The following is an 18,089-nucleotide window of genomic DNA, read 5'->3' on the forward strand; positions in this document are numbered from 1 at the left end:
TGTTCCGGGTTGTGTGGGTGGGTCCGGTTCCGATTATTTAGTTCCAAGGTTATCCAATAGACAGCAGACCAGTCGCAAAAATTAGCTGTTTCTTACTTCTAGCTAGTTAGACTAATTCATAGATAAATATATGGTGAATTTTAAATGATTTTAATTATTTAGAGTATTAAGAATTCATCGGTAGAATTGAAACGCATTTCATTCTGATTTTCAGAGGATTTTTTCAGATCAGTTCCAAGGTCTTTTGATAGATGGCGTATAAGTAGCTGCTGATGAATGCTACACACCTCACATGTGGAGCCGGTAGATCACGTAGGCCGAATTTCATTACAGCTAAGATCCACACATCTACGGCTTATTGTCACAATTTGGATGATTTAACGCAATAATTATCGATGATATAGAAGTGAAGTTGGTTTCGAGGGTGAGTTAGATTTCTTAATTCTCTCCTCCGACTGCGAGAATCATTATTAGAATTGAATCTGAAATGATTGTTGTCTTGAAGAAGGACATTTTTTCTGCCCCCGTGCCCCCGCCCCATCTCTTTTTGATTGCGCGTTGCTGGTTTTTTACTTAGGGACAAACTGTTATTAAGGGCAAGGCATGGTCATTGACAAACTGATGTAAATAAAACCGGGTCATTGACAAAATGGGGTAGGCCTAATAGAATTAGACAAATCATCATCTGGCATCTGCGTGGGTTAGGCGCCCCAGCTTGGTTTTTACTAACACTATCAACTTACCTGTAATATAGCACTGGGTCAGTGGCAACCTGGGGTAAGGCTGGGTCAGTGACAGTGATGAACAAACTGTGGTAATTAAGTCCGGGTCAGTGACAAACTTGGGTAATTAAGCCTGGGTCAGTGGTGACAAACTGGGGTAATTAAGCCTGGGTCAGTGGCAAACTGGGGTAATTAAGCTTGAGCGAGTGACAAACTGGGGTAATTAAGCTTGGGTCAGTGACAAACTGGGGTAATTAAGCCTGGGTCAGTGGCAAACTGGGGTAATTAAGGCTGGGTCAGTGACAAACTTGGGTAATTAAGCCTGGGTCAGTGACAAACTGGGGTAATTAAGCCTGGGTCAGTGGCAAACTGGGGTAATTAAGGCTGGGTCAGTAACAGCTGGTAACAAGATACTGGGAGGTAATTAAGGCTGGGTCTGTGGCAAACTGGGGAAATTTAGGCTAGCTGTCCCGTCAGTAAATAACTGGGTGGGGGGGGGGTCATTAAGACTGCTTTCTGGTTTTTTTTAAGAGCTCAACTTTCACACAAAATATCAAAATGGAAATGTTCTCTAAATGAAAATCACTTCTTGTTCACTTCCAATTAGGCATAAACTATTTCCGATGAAATAATTTTTGATTCATTTATTTCGTAACTAAGAAATTTGTCGATACAATTCCTGATTTTAAGGCTGAAATGAAACATATTTTATTAGCCACATATGTTGTCGCTCGGTCCGATTAAAATCAAACTCACCACTTCGCGTGACGTTTACCAGACATAAGCTATGACGTGAATGAATAAATATATATATATATATATATATATATATATATATATATATATATATATATATATATATATATATATATATATATATATATATATATATATAATCCGATGCAGCTGTTGAAATGAAATGTTTAATCAGTTTCCGATGATAAATAGATTTCGATAGGAATTCGTTATCGAGGATTTGAGACTATTTAATCATCGGGCGACTGATCGAGAATTTAATAATAAGTCAGCTGCGTAAACAAATGGATACCGATTGTAAGCTGCGAGTTTGCAAAACGATCCTTCCCCCCATAGAATAAACGCGCTTATAATTACTGTTGTTTATTAGTATTCAAGCATTTGTTGATGTAAGTAATCGATCTTTCTGGTTATGATATACGATAAGTAGATATTAATTTTATGGATTCGTCAAGTCAGTTGGTCGTTGCTCGTCTCCACGCTGAGCTCTGTTGTAGTGTAAACCTCATTAGTGTTCAGGTGTAATTAATCTCCGGTAGGCCTGATATATGTTATATAACACCGACTCATTGTATCTGTCTGGTTGAAGCTGGCGACCTAGTGCAGTCTCTGAACTGGAAAATATTAGCGCTCTCACATCTTGGCTATACCTCACTTTTTCAAGGTATGTTTTTCTTCTTTTTTTGGCAAATTAGATTTGATCAAGTTCCAAAGTTGTATGGGGTAGATTTGATTTGGGGTTAGACAGTTGTGATGGTTTAATTTGACTCTGAACTCAGTTCCACACAGTTGTGTTGGTTTAATTTGACTCTGAACTCAGTTCCACAGTTGTGTTGGTTTAATTAGCCTCAGAACTCAGTTCCACAGTTGTGAGGGTTTAATTTGACTCTGAACTCAGTTCCACAGTTGTGTTTGTTTAATTAGCCTCAGAACTCAGTTCCACAGTTGTGAGGGTTTAATTTTACTCTGAACTCAGTTCCACAGTTGTGTTGGTTTAATTAGCCTCAGAACTCTGTTCCACAGTTGTGAGGGTTTAATTAGCCTCAGAACTCAGTTCCACAGTTGTGTGGGTTTAATTTGACTCTGAACTCAGTTCCACAGTTGTGTTGGTTTAATTAGCCTCAGAACTCAGTTCCACAGTTGTGAGGGTTTAATTTGACTCTGAATTCAGTTCCACAGTTGTGTGGGTTTAATTTGCCTCTGAACTCAGTTCCACAACTTTGTGTTGGTTTAATTTGACTCAGATCCCAGTTCCACGCAGTTGTGTGAGTTTAATTTGACTCTGAACTCATTTCCACAGTTGTGTGAGTTCAATTTGACTTTGGACCCAGTTCCACAGTTGTGTTGATTAATTTGCCTCTGAACTCAGTTCCACAGTCGTGTGGGTTTAATTTGACTCTGAACCCAGTTCCACACAGTTGTGTTGGCTTAATTTGACTCTGTTGTGCGGGTTCAATAATTGACTCAGGAACCCAGTAGCACAGTTGTACAGGATTCCACTAGATTTCTTAGATAGACCCTATGAATCGGAATAATCTAGTTATCAGCCAGTAAAAAGCTCGCAAGGCCTCAACGAAATATCCCAGACGTGAATTACGTATGATCAGGTTTTTTGCCAGGTCATGTTTTGTGTAATATTTTCATGTATTCAGACAGTAATGTATTTTTTAATGAATGAGTGACAGTAGACGATTGAACCAGTCAGTCTATTAATACCTACCGGTAACACACTGACAGCTCCTAGTTCTACTCTGTGTACAGTTAGACTACAGTTAGACTACCTACAATATTGTGTTTTATGGAGGTAGGTTAGAATGCGGGGGCCTCTTTTATTCTTTATCTCGCTATACTCTTAGTTTTTGAAGTAATTAACTTTTACAGCCTAGTAACGCGTACGTTAACCCGAAAGACTTGAATATTACAAGCCTTGCAGCATAATTTCTCTTTTCTACTTTCAATGTTTACTTTTTCCTTATAATTCCGCGTCCTTACGACCCATTGATTCCTTGAAACCTATTGCAATTCGAGCAAAATGCGCGAAAACTCATTCAATTTTGAAAAATAGTCGATTAAAAATGTTTGTAGTTGTACACTAGACTACGCTTGCTAAATCAATAAATTTGGGAAGGGTTTTTCTTACCCAATCAATGAATTAGCAGAAGCAGAATAGAAATTTAGATTAGGTAGGACTAGTGTATAGGTTGATATTTTAATTTTACGAAATTACAAAACCAACGAATTAATAGTTTAAACAGTACATCCAGATAAAGAGTATCGATTTAGGAGGATTCTACTGAAATTATTACTGTAAATTGGTGAAGTGCGGATATTTCCTCAAAATTTGAAAATGTCTCCTTTAAAACTCATGATCTGTGGGGAACCTTAATTGATTGATTATTAGTAATGACTAGTTTTTATTCAGGGTTAAGCTTATGGTTAGGTTAGGTTAGGTACGTATACGTACATTAATTCATAAGGGACACCTAAACTGCTGTAGTTGCTACTTTGTTGATGTCCCACTGCACACTAGCGACACCTGGTGGATCCTCACTTGCCACAAGAGGAAAGTTTTCTGAAGTAGTCGATGTTTTACTGCACATTAGCGACAACTGGTGGATCCTCACTTGCTACTAGTGGAATCCTCTATTGTTGCAGTAGTTGATGTCCTACTGCACACTAGCGACACCTGGTGGATCCTCACTTGCCACAAGAGGAAAGTTTTCTGAAGTAGTCGATGTTTTACTGCACATTAGCGACAACTGGTGGATCCTCACTTGCTACTAGTGGAATCCTCTATTGTTGCAGTAGTTGATGTCCTACTGCACACTAGCGACGCCTGGTGGATCCTCACTTGCTACAAAGGGAATCCTCTATTGCTGCAGTAGTTGATGTCCTCCTTCACACTAGTGACACCTCACTTGCTACTAGTGGAATCCTCTATTGTTGCAGTAGTTGATGTCCTACTGCACACTAGCGACACCTGGTGGATCCTCACTTGCTACAAGTGGAATCCTCTATTGCCGCAGTAGTCGATGTTTTACTGCACACTAGCGACGCCTGGTGGATCCTAACTTGCTACAAGTGGAATCCTCTAATGCTGCAGTAGTCGATGTTTTACTGCACACTAGCGACAACTGGTGGATCCACACTTGCTACAAGTGGAATATTTTATTGCCGCAGTAGTTGATGTCCTACTGCACACTAGCGACACCTGGTGGATCCTCACTTACCACAAAGGGAATCCTCTATTGCTGCAGTAGTTGATGTCCTACTGCACACTAGCGACGCCTGGTGGATCCTCACTTGCTACAAAGGGAATCCTCTATTGCTGCAGTAGTTGATGTCCTCCTTCACACTAGTGACACCTCACTTGCTACTAGTGGAATCCTCTATTGTTGCAGTAGTTGATGTCCTACTGCACACTAGCGACACCTGGTGGATCCTCACTTGCTACAAGTGGAATCCTCTATTGCCGCAGTAGTCGATGTTTTACTGCACACTAGCGACGCCTGGTGGATCCTCACTTGCTACAAGTGGAATCCTCTAATGCTGCAGTAGTCGATGTTTTACTGCACACTAGCGACAACTGGTGGATCCACACTTGCTACAAGTGGAATATTTTATTGCCGCAGTAGTTGATGTCCTACTGCACACTAGCGACACCTGGTGGATCCTCACTTACCACAAAGGGAATCCTCTATTGCTGCAGTAGTTGATGTCCTACTGCACACTAGCGACACCTGGTGGATCCCCACTTAGAATCCTCTATTTGAATAGTTGTATTCTGATCAATATTTCTGTGATTGTATTTTTCAGCGTATCGTTGTTGTCTCTCGTCAAGTCTCCGATGAACGCCGCTGATACTACGACTAACGCCACCTATGATGTACGCCAGCCGGTCGGGCGCCACACCTCGTCGATGGCGCGATATCTCTGCCCGTATTTCCTGTGCATGTTGCTGCTAGCGTATTTACAGCATACGCTAGCCGCGCCCGCTGCATCGCCTAGCAACAGTCATAATAATAATAATAATAATAATAATAATAAACTGCTCGTATTGTTGTTCGACGGATTACGCTGGGATTATGTTGCCGATGACGACCGCAGTTTACCGGGGTTCGCGACCGTTTTTAAAAACGGGGTGAAAGCCGATCACCTGCGACCGGTTTTCCCGACGCTGTGCTACCCGAATCTCTACTCGCTTGCCACAGGTACGTGTTTTACGCCATTGTCAATTTACAGTTGGAGCCATCCCATTTTGCCTGGAACCATCCTCTTCTGTTTAGAACCGCTCGCTGAGCCTGAAACCATCGCTTCAGCGTGGAACCATCCTAGCATGGATCCAACCGACTTAAGCCCTGAACCATCCTGTTTAACATGGAGCCACCCCCTTAGCCTGGTACCACCCTTTCGACAGCCCCGAACCATCCTCTTAAGCTTGAAACCATGCTCTTTAGCCCCAAGCCACCCTTTCAGCCTGGAACCACCCATCAATACTGGAAGATTTAGCGAACTCGGGTAATAACGAGTCTCGAAAATTGAGATTAACAAACGCGAAAATTTCTATTAAGAGGGAAATAATTTATATGTCTCGATAAGCAGGAAAAGTTAGAAGGGCAATGCAGGTACAGGCACAGGGTTCAGGGGATTTAAACCTTGGATCTAGTTTAAACAAAAAATACGGCTATTGTTATATCTATTGTATCAAATCAAATCGCGATCTACTTATTAACCCTTTCAGTGCGTATACACTGCAGTGCGGTGTATGAATCAGTGATGGATTTTGCTAGCACACCGCACTGCGGTGTATGGGTGTAATTAGTAATTAGTTTTTATCTCTATTGAAAGATGGCAGCACCTGCCAAACATAGTGAAATATTAGTTACTAACGATACACCGCGCCGCGGTGTAGACGCACTATAGTGGTATTCCCGTTATTCAACACACTAGGGCGGAATTTTTCAAAATTTTCAGATTATCCCCAGCACTATAGGGTATTGATTAGTCAGCACTGAAAGAGTTAAACAAATAACAATCACTCAATCCCTACTTAAAGATTAAAAAGATGGACAGCTATATTGTAAAAAAAACGTTGAAACAGCGGTTTTCAAGCTGAATTCTGAATGTTGTTTGTTACAGGTCTATATCCGGAGAGTCACGGTATGATCGGTAATTACATGTACGACAGCGTCGAAGACGAACATTTCAAAGCGAAATCGACGAAATCTTTTTGGTGGAACGGTGCTGAACCGATTTGGATCACTGCGAAAAAACAGGTTAGAGCGCATGCAAATTCAAAATGCCACATTTTCAACCTTAGCGGAGTCGTAATGACATTTAGCTGAAACGTTGTTTAAAAGTTAAAGACGATTCAAAATTATGACTCCAAATTGCTGTTTCATAAATCTAGTTGAGTCCTTATTACTATTGTATAGTCTCAATGACTCAATTAACTGTACTATGCTTATACTCTTAACCCTTTCGCTGAAACATGATTGAATCATGGTTTGCCACAGTCACCAGAGGTGAAAAAAATTTAAGCAATTTAAATAGAAAACCATTCATTTTTTGTTGGGCCTTGATGTTATCTCGATAGAAAATAGAGATATTTTTTCTAAATTTTAAATGTGACAGAATCAACTGGCTAATGTTTCAGAAAATGTCAGAGCTTAGTTGTCTGGTGTACGTACATAGAGTTATGTATATATGTGTTGACAAGTGCTATACAATACTTGATGATGAGCATATCGAATGTCAATTTAGTGACGGGCCCAGCTAGCCATACGCAGCGAAAGTGTTATTAAGAGTTTGCCATAAGAGTGAAAGCTTCTTGAATCGAATGGTTACTTCGATAATTAAAAACATTGTTGTTCTAGGGTAAACGCAGTGGTTGGTATTACTGGCCAGGTTGTGAAGTGAAGATTCACGGTTATACTCCGGATTTGTGTAAACCGTATTATTACTACCCGAGCAAGAAGGACGTCTCCTCGGCCGTACTGGACGCTGTTACTAGACTGCGCGACGACTCTTTAGATATCGCCGGTAAGATATTAGTCCTTTCTGTATTTCTATTTCTGTGTATATGGAATGTTAACCCTAACAGATCCCAGGGTGGCCCATCTTCACCCGTCAAGGGATTCGAACCCACTACGCTAAAGCTGTTCCCCGAACCCCTTGACCTCACGAGTCGTTGGAGTCGTTACTAGCCGACCAGAATCCGGTCGTACCAATCACAGCGCTTGTAACAAACCGACAGTAGACTTCTGTTGGTTTTCCCGTTAAATGGACCAATCAGCGAACGTTTTACCGAACAAGGAAGTATTTCGCAAATCGATATATGACGTCATGCGCAACAGCGCCAGTAATGAAATCACGCTTCGTGAGGCCAGGGGGCTGGTGGAAGCGAGTTCGGGAGTGATACTGGACCCCTGGCAAGCAAGGATGAGGGTGGCCACTTTACGACGAGTTTCTTGGTCGAAGGTTCTTCTCTGGTCTCTCCCCATTGGGAAAAAAGAAACATCGAACCTGCTAATAATGACTTGCGTGGCGCTCGGCAGGGTTGAGGGAGGATAATGAAATGAATGTGTATTTGTTGTAGGTGTATACAGTGAGGTATTAGACGTGACCGGTCACCGCCACGCGTCCGACTCCAGCCAGATGAGAACGGCTCTCAGCGATGTCGATTCGATCGTGATACTCGCCGTCGCCGAGATTAAAAAACACGGTCTGCAAAACTCGGTGAATCTGATGATCGTCTCCGATCACGGGACGACCCCCGTGTCGCTGTCGAGAGTCATCAATCTACGAGAGCTCGTCAAAGAGTCGCAGGTCGATAGAATGCTGGACGGCGGGCCGTACGTGAACATCTGGCCGGCGCAGAACCAATTAAAACAGGTCAGTTACATTTTCATCATTCTTACTTAAAGTGGATTGTTGTATCCACCAGGTGTCGCTAGTGTGCAGTAGGACATTAATTACTGCGGCAATAGAGAATTCCACTGGTGGCAAGTGAGGATCCACCAGGTGTCGCTAGTGTGCAGTAGGACATGAACTACTGCAGCAATAGAGAATTCCACTTGTGGCAAGTGAGGATCCACCAGGGGTCGCTAGTGTGCAGTAGGACATTAATTACTGCGGCAAATGAGAATTCCACTTGTGACAAGTGAGGATCCACCAGGTGTCACTAGTGTGCAGTAGGACATCAACTACTGCGGCAATAGAGAATTCCACTTGTGACAAGTGAGGATCCACCAGAGGTCGCTAGTGTGCAGTAGGACATCAACTACTGCAGCATTAGAGGATTCCACTTGTGACAAGTGAGGATCCACCAGGTGTCGTTAGTGTGCAGTAGGACATCAACTACTGCGGCAATGGAGAATTCCACTTGTGGCAAGTGAGGATCCACCAGGTGTCACTAGTGTGCAGTAGGACATCAACTACTGCAGCAATGGAGGATTCCACTTGTGGCAAGTGAGGATCCACCAGGTGTCACTAGTGTGCAGTAGGACATCAACTACTGCGGCAATGGAGGATTCCACTTGTGGCAAGTGAGGATCCACCAGGTGTCACTAGTGTGCAGTAGGACATCAACTACTGCAGCAATGGAGAATTCCACTTGTGGCAAGTGAGGATCCACCAGGTGTCACTAGTGTGCAGTAGGACATCAACTACTGCGGCAATGGAGAATTCCACTTGTGGCAAGTGAGGATCCACCAGGTGTCACTAGTGTGCAGTTGGACATCAACTACTGCGGCAATAGAGGATTTTTCGTGTCTCGTTTGATGATCGTATTTGTATTTGTATTTTCAAAGATCCAGGCTTGATTATGTTTTCATTGGCAAATGACTTATGAATTTTATGTTTGATTCTTTTTCAAATCTCAGGTGTACACGATTTTGAAATATTCCAAAGAACCGATGACGGTTTATTTAAAAGAAGATCTTCCGGAACGATGGCATTATAAAAACAGCGCACGAGTCGCGCCGATAACAGTAGTGGCCGATCCAGGCTGGTACATCATATCGGTAAGTCATTAATCTGTTGACATTCCTCCCTCCCAGGGATTTGAACCTTATGACAATGTGAGACTCTGCCACGTTCCGCCCTCCCAGGGATTCGAACCTGATGACATCATGAGAATCTGCCGCATTCAACCCTCGCTAGGATTCAAACCTGATGACATCATGAGAATCTGCCGCATTCAACCCTCGCTGGGATTCGAACCTTATGACCTCAAGAGACTCTGCCACGTTCCTCCCTCGGCAGGGGTTCGAACCTGATGACATCATGAGAATCTGCCGCATTCAACCCTCGCTGGGATTCAAACCTGATGACGTCATGAGACTCTGCCACGTTCCTCCCTCGCAGGGATTCGAACCTGATGACATCGCGAGACTTTGCCACATTCCTCCCTCGGCAGGGGTTCGAATTATATTCAAATTATGATGAATTATTTGCTGATTATAGCATCATAAAGGATTTCCGATGTACACAAGTAATCGTTACCCGGCCGCAGCCGTACACGGGTATGATAATCAACATCCAGACATGTGGGGAATGTTCGCCGCTACTGGACCAGGTACGATTAACAAACACTTCTTCAGCCTACGAGTTGTTCTTGACGAGTTGGAGTCAAAATTCTCACCAGATTCTCAAAATATTGACACCAGAATATGATGTTTGCCCACAACTATAGAACTGACTCCAAAGTCAAATCTTACCTCGCAACTATAGAAATGACTCCAGAGTCAATTTTTACCTCACAACTATGGAAATGACTCCTGAGTCAAATTTTACCTCACAACTATAGAAATGACTCCAGAGTCAAATTTTACCTCGCAATCGTTGAATTGACTCCTTGCAAAACATTGACTCCGGAGTCAAATGTTCACCCACCTGATGAAACTTCAGTAATTCGTGAAGTGTTGGACTATTTGGCTCTGCTTCGAATAACTTACTTAAGCCCCCCCCCCCCCAAAAAAAAAGTCAAACTATTGATTAGACGAATTCCTAAATTCTTCATTAAATTTTCAGATTTTAAGCGAGGTCTCAAGGTCGGTGGAGTATCGATAGTTGACGTTTACGCGTTGATGTGTCGCAGCGTCGGACTGGCGCCCGCTCATAACAACGCCACCTGGTCGAACGTAGCCCAACTAATCGACGACGACGACGAAAATCATTCCATATCATCGGCGGTCGCCGATCCGAAATACGACGTCGTCAAGGCGACGAGTGTTGCGGCGTCGTCGCCGGATTCGACCCGATTCCGATCCGTAGTCCTGATGACGGTGTTTAGCGTTTTGGCCGCCGTCGCCGGTCGGTTGGTTTAACCGGGCGTTCGGAGACTCGGGAGAGGTTTGAATTGTGATGTCCGTATTTTAGTCTAACCCCGTTGACGGAATAGCTACCGGTTTTTCTATTGTTAACCCTTTCCCGTCCCGTCACTTTTTGGGAAAGTCGAAACCCATGAAAATTGATGAAAGCGGTTATATAGGCAACGGGCGGTATAGGGTTAATGATTAGGTTTTTTAAGTCGAGCTGAGCCGGCGTGCCGTGGGCGTGTTTTGTACAGATATTATATTCAAACATCAATTGTGCCATATTCAGTCTTTCAGTATGAAAAAACGCGGTAAAATGTTTTTCAGAAATATTATTACAAAAATGGCCTGTCTCTTGTTGGTTTCCATGCTTTTGGTTTAAGGGAAACCTCTCTGGTGGCCACTTCCATAGAATATAACGCATTTGCGGTCATCGAGTAATAAAGCAAGAGTTGTTGAAGTTGGGAAACTTCAAAAATAGGTAGCAAAATGCATAATGCAAGTAGGACCACCTTAAAAATAGCATTTTATTGTGGTGCCTTTGCCTTGTAGAGATATCAATCTGCAGCCTGGACCCTATACTCTGCACAAACATCATTCTAACAGTTAACAATCGTCCACACGTCACATCTCTTCAGTTCTTTTCCCGAGACATTATTTAATTGAAAATGAACTACAAACTCGTGACATTAGACATTTTATCAGCTCACTTTCAAAAACTGATCATCCACACTTCACATGTGTTCAGAACTTGAGACATATTTTTAATCGAAAATGAACTACAAACACCAGACATTAAACATCTTATCAGCACACTTTCAAAAACTGATCGTCCACACGTCACATGTGTTCAGTGCTTCACCTGAGACATTTTTAATCGAAAATGAACTACAAACACCAGATATTAGACATTTTATCAGCGCACCTTCAAAAACTGATCATCCACACTTGAGAGGGATGTTTCCAGGCTGAAGATCGATATGTACATCGAAGGCATAGGCGTGTTGGGTGAATCGTAAACATATATACTGCTCAGTTGATATCTCGGTAACAGCAGGGAACAACAACGAAACTCATCGTCATCAAAGAGAAAAATATGCATTTATTTTTACAACTCGCAACATCAAGATATGTATAAGGTACATCGCATAAACGAGCAGTTTTTACAATCTGTTCGAAATGCGTGGACACGACAGGTGTTCATCTATTGAAAATGATTTCGTGAAATTATGTGCTGAAAATATTCAGAAGAAAAGTGGAATGGTATATTCTTTATTGGTTGTAGCTTATTCTGCCACTTGGATCTACTGCCATGACAACATTTGGTTGCTTCCATATGTCTTGATTGTTTTAGATAATTATTGTACTGGCAATTTGGATCCACCAGGTGTAGCTAGTGTGCAGTAGGACATCAACTACTGCGGCTATAGAAGATTCCACTTGTGGCAAGTGAGGATGCACCAGGTGTCGCTAATGTACAGTAGGATATCAACTACTGCGGCTATAGAAGATTCCACTTGTGGCAAGTGAGGATGCACCAGATGTCGCTAGTGTGCAGTAGGACATCAACTACTGTCACGATAGGGATTCCACTTGTTGCAAGTGAGGATGCACCAGGTGTCGCTAGCGTACAGTAGGACATCAACTACTGCGGCAATAGAGGATTCCACTTGTTGCAAGTGAGGATCCACCAGGTGTAAATCAATTTTCAATGAAACTAGAAAACAACAAACCACGAGTAGAAAAGTATGAAAACTTTTCGAGGCTCGTATGACGATCATATTTGTAGCCGCGACATCTGGTGGGGAATGCCAGTACTCGTATGAAGCTGGAATCTAGTAACGCGTGTCAAGTCTCTCACTCAAGTTACCAAAACCAGTGCGTTTTGTAACGAATCTGTGATATAATGAAACTCGTATTTTGATACATACATTATACCGATATTATGTATTTTAATATTTAGATCACAGCATTAGAGAATTTTGTAAATAGACATATTGCATACGTATTCTTCTGGCACCCCCTAGTGGTCGGTTACCATCGGCAGTGTCCGTTGTAATTGTTTAAGACCACCAGGGGGCGTTTTACGGATCGTTATTTGTTTTTGCGTCGCCTCCTAGTGGCCGGTTACCAGCGGCAGTGCCCGTTGTAATTTTTTAAGGCCACCAGGGGGCGTTACGATTATTAATTCTGGGGTTAGTTGTGTTCTGCGCCCTTTGATTGGTCGGTTACCATCGGCAGTGCCCGATGTAATTGTTTAAGACCACCAGGGGGCGCAACTAACATTAATCAGGGGGTAATTGTTGTGTAAATAGGTGTTTTATGCCCCCTCGGGGGTCGGTTACCATCAGCAGTGTCTGTTGTAATTGTTTAAGACCTCCAGGGGGCGCTTGTTTATCATGTAGTACCGCGGCGCGTCGTCTTGGCTCGGCTCAAATTTTTGTCATTTTTTTTTTCTTTTAGTCAAATAATTGTTAAGTACTGGGTGACTAGAAAATGACTAGGTTGTGACTAGTTAGCAGCATATAGGAGAAAAAAGCGGTTACTTAGAATGCCGAGATAATTTTGTTTTCACTGCTCAAAGATCTGAGTTATTTTAAAAGGCTTATTTTACAGCAGCCTTGGTTTATGTTTAACATTTCTCGAAAGACCTGCGTTCGAATACCAGGGTAAATAATGTGCTTTTTGCCGTGAATTTTGTTGTAGAAAAAAAAAATCTCCATTACCGGACTCAGTTCCACAGTTGAGTTATGAATGCGGTTATAATTAAGTAAAACATTTTTCGTCAGATTTTAACAGTCATTGTCTAAATTAAGAGCAGTCTAAAGTCCGTAGATATTTGATAAATCGCCATCATTGAAATTAGCCCTGGACGAGACATAAGTCGAATTGTCTAGCGAGATTACCTTGAGTCTTATTCAGCCAGTGGAAACTTGAGTTAAGTCTGGGCTTTGCACTATTATTGGTCTATTAATCTGCTGACGATACTACATATTTGAAAATGAAATTGATTTGAACCCTTATCCGTGGACTGGTTCACGCTATTTGCCAAACATTCATTCATATCACAAAATGATTGTAATTGCTATTGATACATGTAATGATGATGATTAAATAATGATAATTTATTGAAGCCTAAAATGCATTGATAGAATGCTCTAAATGGCTTTACAAAAAAATGCTCGCGAATATCACCTAAGTTTTTGGTAATTTGTGAATTTTCCTTTTATCCTAAAATCTCCTTTTGAAACCTATTGAATTAATAATAATTTCGGATATTGTCCGAATGGATTTGATTTCTTGTGTATATTTTTTGTTTTTCGATTTTGATTGCTTTGAACTCGCTCTGTATTTATCGCATACTTCGTTGTTCGTGTGTGAAATTAATGAAAATTGCTGTTCGTAAAGAATTTACGGAACTTTGGGCAGGTTTCGATTCCAGAAATTCTCCAGAATAGAGGCGCTCTACCTATTCCGGAAAAGCATCTGTGAACCTGATAGAAGCGGCCGTTAGAGAGTTTTTTAGCCGGAATTTCTTCTAGTAAACCATTCAATCTATGTACAATCGAAATTTGCCTTACAGCCGAGAGGGGCGGGAATAATTTCCTAAACCAAGCAAAACAAACTGGGGCTGCAAAAGTCGCGCAAAAGTTGGTTAAAGACAACTGACGGATTGATATCCGAGTAACGACGAACTTTTAATAGTCACTATGTCAACTATCCACTGGTTAACTCTCACCAACTTTTCAGCGACTGCAGCCCCTAGCGTAATTTTAAACCCGAAAAAATTTCAAATTCTGTTTCTGTTTTTATATGTATACTTTAATGGCAAGATGCACGATTTATAGCTTTAGTTCATTGGTTCTAGGCGGCAGATACAGCATGTAATTCAATTCTTGATTGTGTAGATAAAATTCTCCATTTGTGTAAGTTATAAAGGCAGCGTTCATTAAGTACATAATAGGCAGAGAATCAAGCACGTTTCGGACATGTCAGCATAGCGTGCATGGTTGTATCTGTACTATAACCGATCCCATTTCAAAATCAAGCTTAATACAAACGCGTGCGCTTAAAAGTCTGAGGGTGTTAAATTCATCAAACGACATCGCTTAAAATATAAATGCTTTTAATGCCAGTGTACGGTGACTGATCCTATTTCAAACTCATTAATATCAAGGTTAACGCAAACGCGCGCACAAGGAAGTCCATAGGTGTTAATTTCTTCAATCGGCATCCTTTGCACTGCTATGACGTGTTCTGTATAAATGCTCTTCATCTTCTTGAATTCTTCATTCCACATAGATAGTTATATGGGGATGTAATGAATTGCCATCAACAGAAGTTTGTATTGACTTCATCAACCTGCAGCATCATGCGGCAGGCATAAATAGAAATGATAAGTAAATCGGAATATTCGGTCCGTACTTTTCCCTAAAGACTCACTGCTACGTACAAGCCATGTTAGACATGAATCTGTTGATGTCCTACTCAACAATTGTCTTGATATTATCCGAGTTTTCAGCGTCTTTCCACAAAACCCTCTTGTTATTCACCTTAATTATTATTATTCTTAAATCGCTCCTTCAAGCCCCACTGTTTTGTGCAAGCCATGTTAGACATGAATCTGTTGATGTCCGATTCAACAATTGTCTTAATACATTGTCGTCAGCTCCTTCCCCCAAAACCCCCTTTGTTTTTCTCTTTGATTATTATTATTCTTAAATATTCCGAAATAAGAGAACAAAATTATCTGATAAAAGAAATGAACATGGTAAAAAAAAGTAACCAGATAAAATGAACATGACAGCATCGTACACTGACACATTGAGAGCAACAACATAAGAAGGCATTATGGTGTAACAAACATAATTTGGGTCCAAATTTTTAATGGCAATTTGATTTATTTTCTATATGGATACAACGAACTATCAGTTATTGCGAACAGATCTTCTTGTACGTACATATCATAATCTTGGTTTTCTTGACTCGCCTGGCTAACGGCTTGCGTAGACGTGTTTTTAATGAACGCTCCTTTATTAACTGATACTGGAACCTCCTAGAAGACCCTGTTCCGTATGAACCATCAGCTGTTCTCCTGGGTCCTTGGAATTTTACTTAGGCTCTCAAGATGTAATTTTTGAAAAGAAAATTTTTTAAAAAGCGTACAAATACTTGGCTTGGCTTGGTAAGACGTGGTTAGTATCCCGAATTAGGTATATGGAGAACGATTATGTATTATGCCAATATTAATACACAGACTGTCGTCTTTGAGAAGAGAAGTGTCAATTTTGCTTTATAACTGTGCTTGGCTCTTTGCCTTAAGTCTTAACACTATGAACCCTGTCCTCGGTGAAAATATATGTGAACTGAATTTGTTGGAAATAAATTATTTGAATGATTGAGATTTTTTGTTGTTTGAAGTTGGTACTTTTCATCGCTTCCAACCCGAGACACCGTCCAGACTGCGCACTGAATCGGTATCCAATAGACCGGGTTCGAATCTGGGACACCCCCTGTTTATCCTGTATTCGTCATCTCTTGGTGCCGCTACTGCTGGTAGTTAGTCTAGTTCGTTTCGCAGGTCGAAACTTCTCGTTAAAATCATCACGTTCGTCGCCTTGTTGCTGCTCACCGTGGCGTTGTCGACCATCACGCCTCTTCTACCGCCAATGCTGGTTCACGTCGCCAACCATCAAAATCAACCAACGTTTATGAATAACTGGGTCTTAAGATAAGAAATCGCAAAGATGGCTGCCTCTAAATCTTCCAGCTAGGTAGACATTTGGAATTTGTCGGGCCATGTACCTAACGTTTGTAGGCCCAAAGTACAAATAACGTAGGGGTCAGTGACTGAATCATTTTTTCTATTCCACTGGTATTTTCTAAAGGCAAAATTGGCTTACGCATATTTTCATCATGTTGTTTGCTATTTCGCCACCTGTCTCATTTGGGATTCAAATTACTGGAAAGTGGACGATATGAAAACCTGAACAAACATTCGTTGTCAGGAGGGATATGATCAATATGATAAACCATTTTACAGTTGCTAGCCGCAATTTTGTTAGAGTACTTTAGTCCTGTATTGTTGGGTCATTTTTTTCTCTTTTCTAAAAGATATCTGTGATGCGTGTTTTATCATATTTCATCTGTCCCTGGATGGATTTCGACAGGTTTAGCAACAATCAAACCGCGTGAATCTCTTGGTTTCAGATCCTCCAAAAGTGACACCAACATTTCTATTCGTTCTGATCTCGCTATATTGTTCTCTTCTTGCTTCTAACCATTCTCCCAATTTCTTCACTTCTTTGAGATCACATGTCTGCGTTTAAAAAAGTTGCTAAAAGCATCCGCCTCTCTTGTCACTTTTGGTGGGTAGACAAGGGTGAGAAACAAGTTATCATCTTATAGCCTGAGTTGTGATTTTGATTAGTTCGCAATACGGTCAATATCGTGTGGTTAACGCGAAACCAGTTAGGCTAAAAAAATTGCTACCTTGTTTCTCCGCTCTGCTGAGCTTAAATGTTGACCCGGCCGGCCGCCTATCTACCCTATACGCTGCGGAGAAACAAGGTATCATTTTTGTTTAGCCTTATTTACAAATAAAAAAGATTTGACTATCATGTTTAAAAATTGATTCAGTTCTAATTAATAAAGATACATGCATTAAGTTTTAGTCATATTTCTTCTATGCGATAAAACCACCGGTACGATTAGTAGGTGTATTCTGTTATTTTACCATCATGGAACATAAAAAAATGGGAGTTATTCTAAAGCTCTCCTTCCTCACAAACGAACATTGCTTCTCATCTCCGAGTACGCGAAAATTGGGAGACTTTTCTGCCAGCGCTGGTAACACCTATAGGTTGACGATAGCGCGGATACAACTGCTGACATCCACAAAATACTAAAGTTGCTCAGGGATAATGGATGCATTAGGGACGTCACTAATGCCCTGTTCGCTATTAGGAACCGAACCTCTGATTTATCGACATCATTCATTAATGGACTAGATTTCAATGCAGTGTAAAGAACGCAGGGGCGGATCCAAGCTATATTCCACTGTATTCCAGAATATAGTCAGAAAATGTGAATAACATATCTTCTAGAAGTAGCTAATCTAACAGGTCCAGAATAAGCTTACGTGGAACAAGAAAAAAGAGTCTTCTCAAATTTTTCTTGGGGTGGAACCTCAAACCCCCTTTAATGAGCTTTGCCGCCGACATATCACTGAGCAATGATTTTCAGAGAAGTCAAATTCACAGGCTGGATCTGCCCCTTGAACAACACATGAACA

General features: G+C 41.3%; 1 protein-coding gene across 1 annotated transcript; it reads left to right on the top strand.

The window, feature by feature from the left end:
• Positions 1-279: 279 nt before the first annotated feature.
• LOC141907002 (glycerophosphocholine cholinephosphodiesterase ENPP6-like) lies at positions 280-16,197 on the top strand. The gene is made up of 8 exons (XM_074796530.1): positions 280-424; positions 5,295-5,689; positions 6,618-6,754; positions 7,355-7,520; positions 8,077-8,372; positions 9,362-9,502; positions 9,945-10,056; positions 10,512-16,197. Exons 2-8 carry the CDS (start codon positions 5,326-5,328, stop codon positions 10,805-10,807), a joined length of 1,512 nt encoding a protein of 503 aa, XP_074652631.1. The 5' UTR covers positions 280-424; positions 5,295-5,325; the 3' UTR covers positions 10,808-16,197.
• The last annotated feature ends 1,892 nt before the right edge of the window (positions 16,198-18,089 follow it).

Source organism: Tubulanus polymorphus, chromosome 6 (assembly GCF_964204645.1).
Source record: "Tubulanus polymorphus chromosome 6, tnTubPoly1.2, whole genome shotgun sequence".
Lineage (NCBI taxonomy): Eukaryota > Metazoa > Nemertea > Palaeonemertea > Tubulaniformes > Tubulanidae > Tubulanus > Tubulanus polymorphus.

What these genes read in the sequence shown, in the direction of transcription:
- LOC141907002 (XM_074796530.1), top strand. Translation starts at nt 5,326, where the DNA reads ATGAACGCCGCTGATACTACGACTAACGCCACCTATGATGTACGCCAG. An exon ending in TCTCTACTCGCTTGCCACAG is followed by an intron (nt 5,690 to 6,617) that starts GTACGTGTTTTA and finishes TGTTTGTTACAG; the next exon opens with GTCTATATCCGGAGAGTCAC. An exon ending in CAGGCTGGTACATCATATCG is followed by an intron (nt 9,503 to 9,944) that starts GTAAGTCATTAA and finishes TGCTGATTATAG; the next exon opens with CATCATAAAGGATTTCCGAT.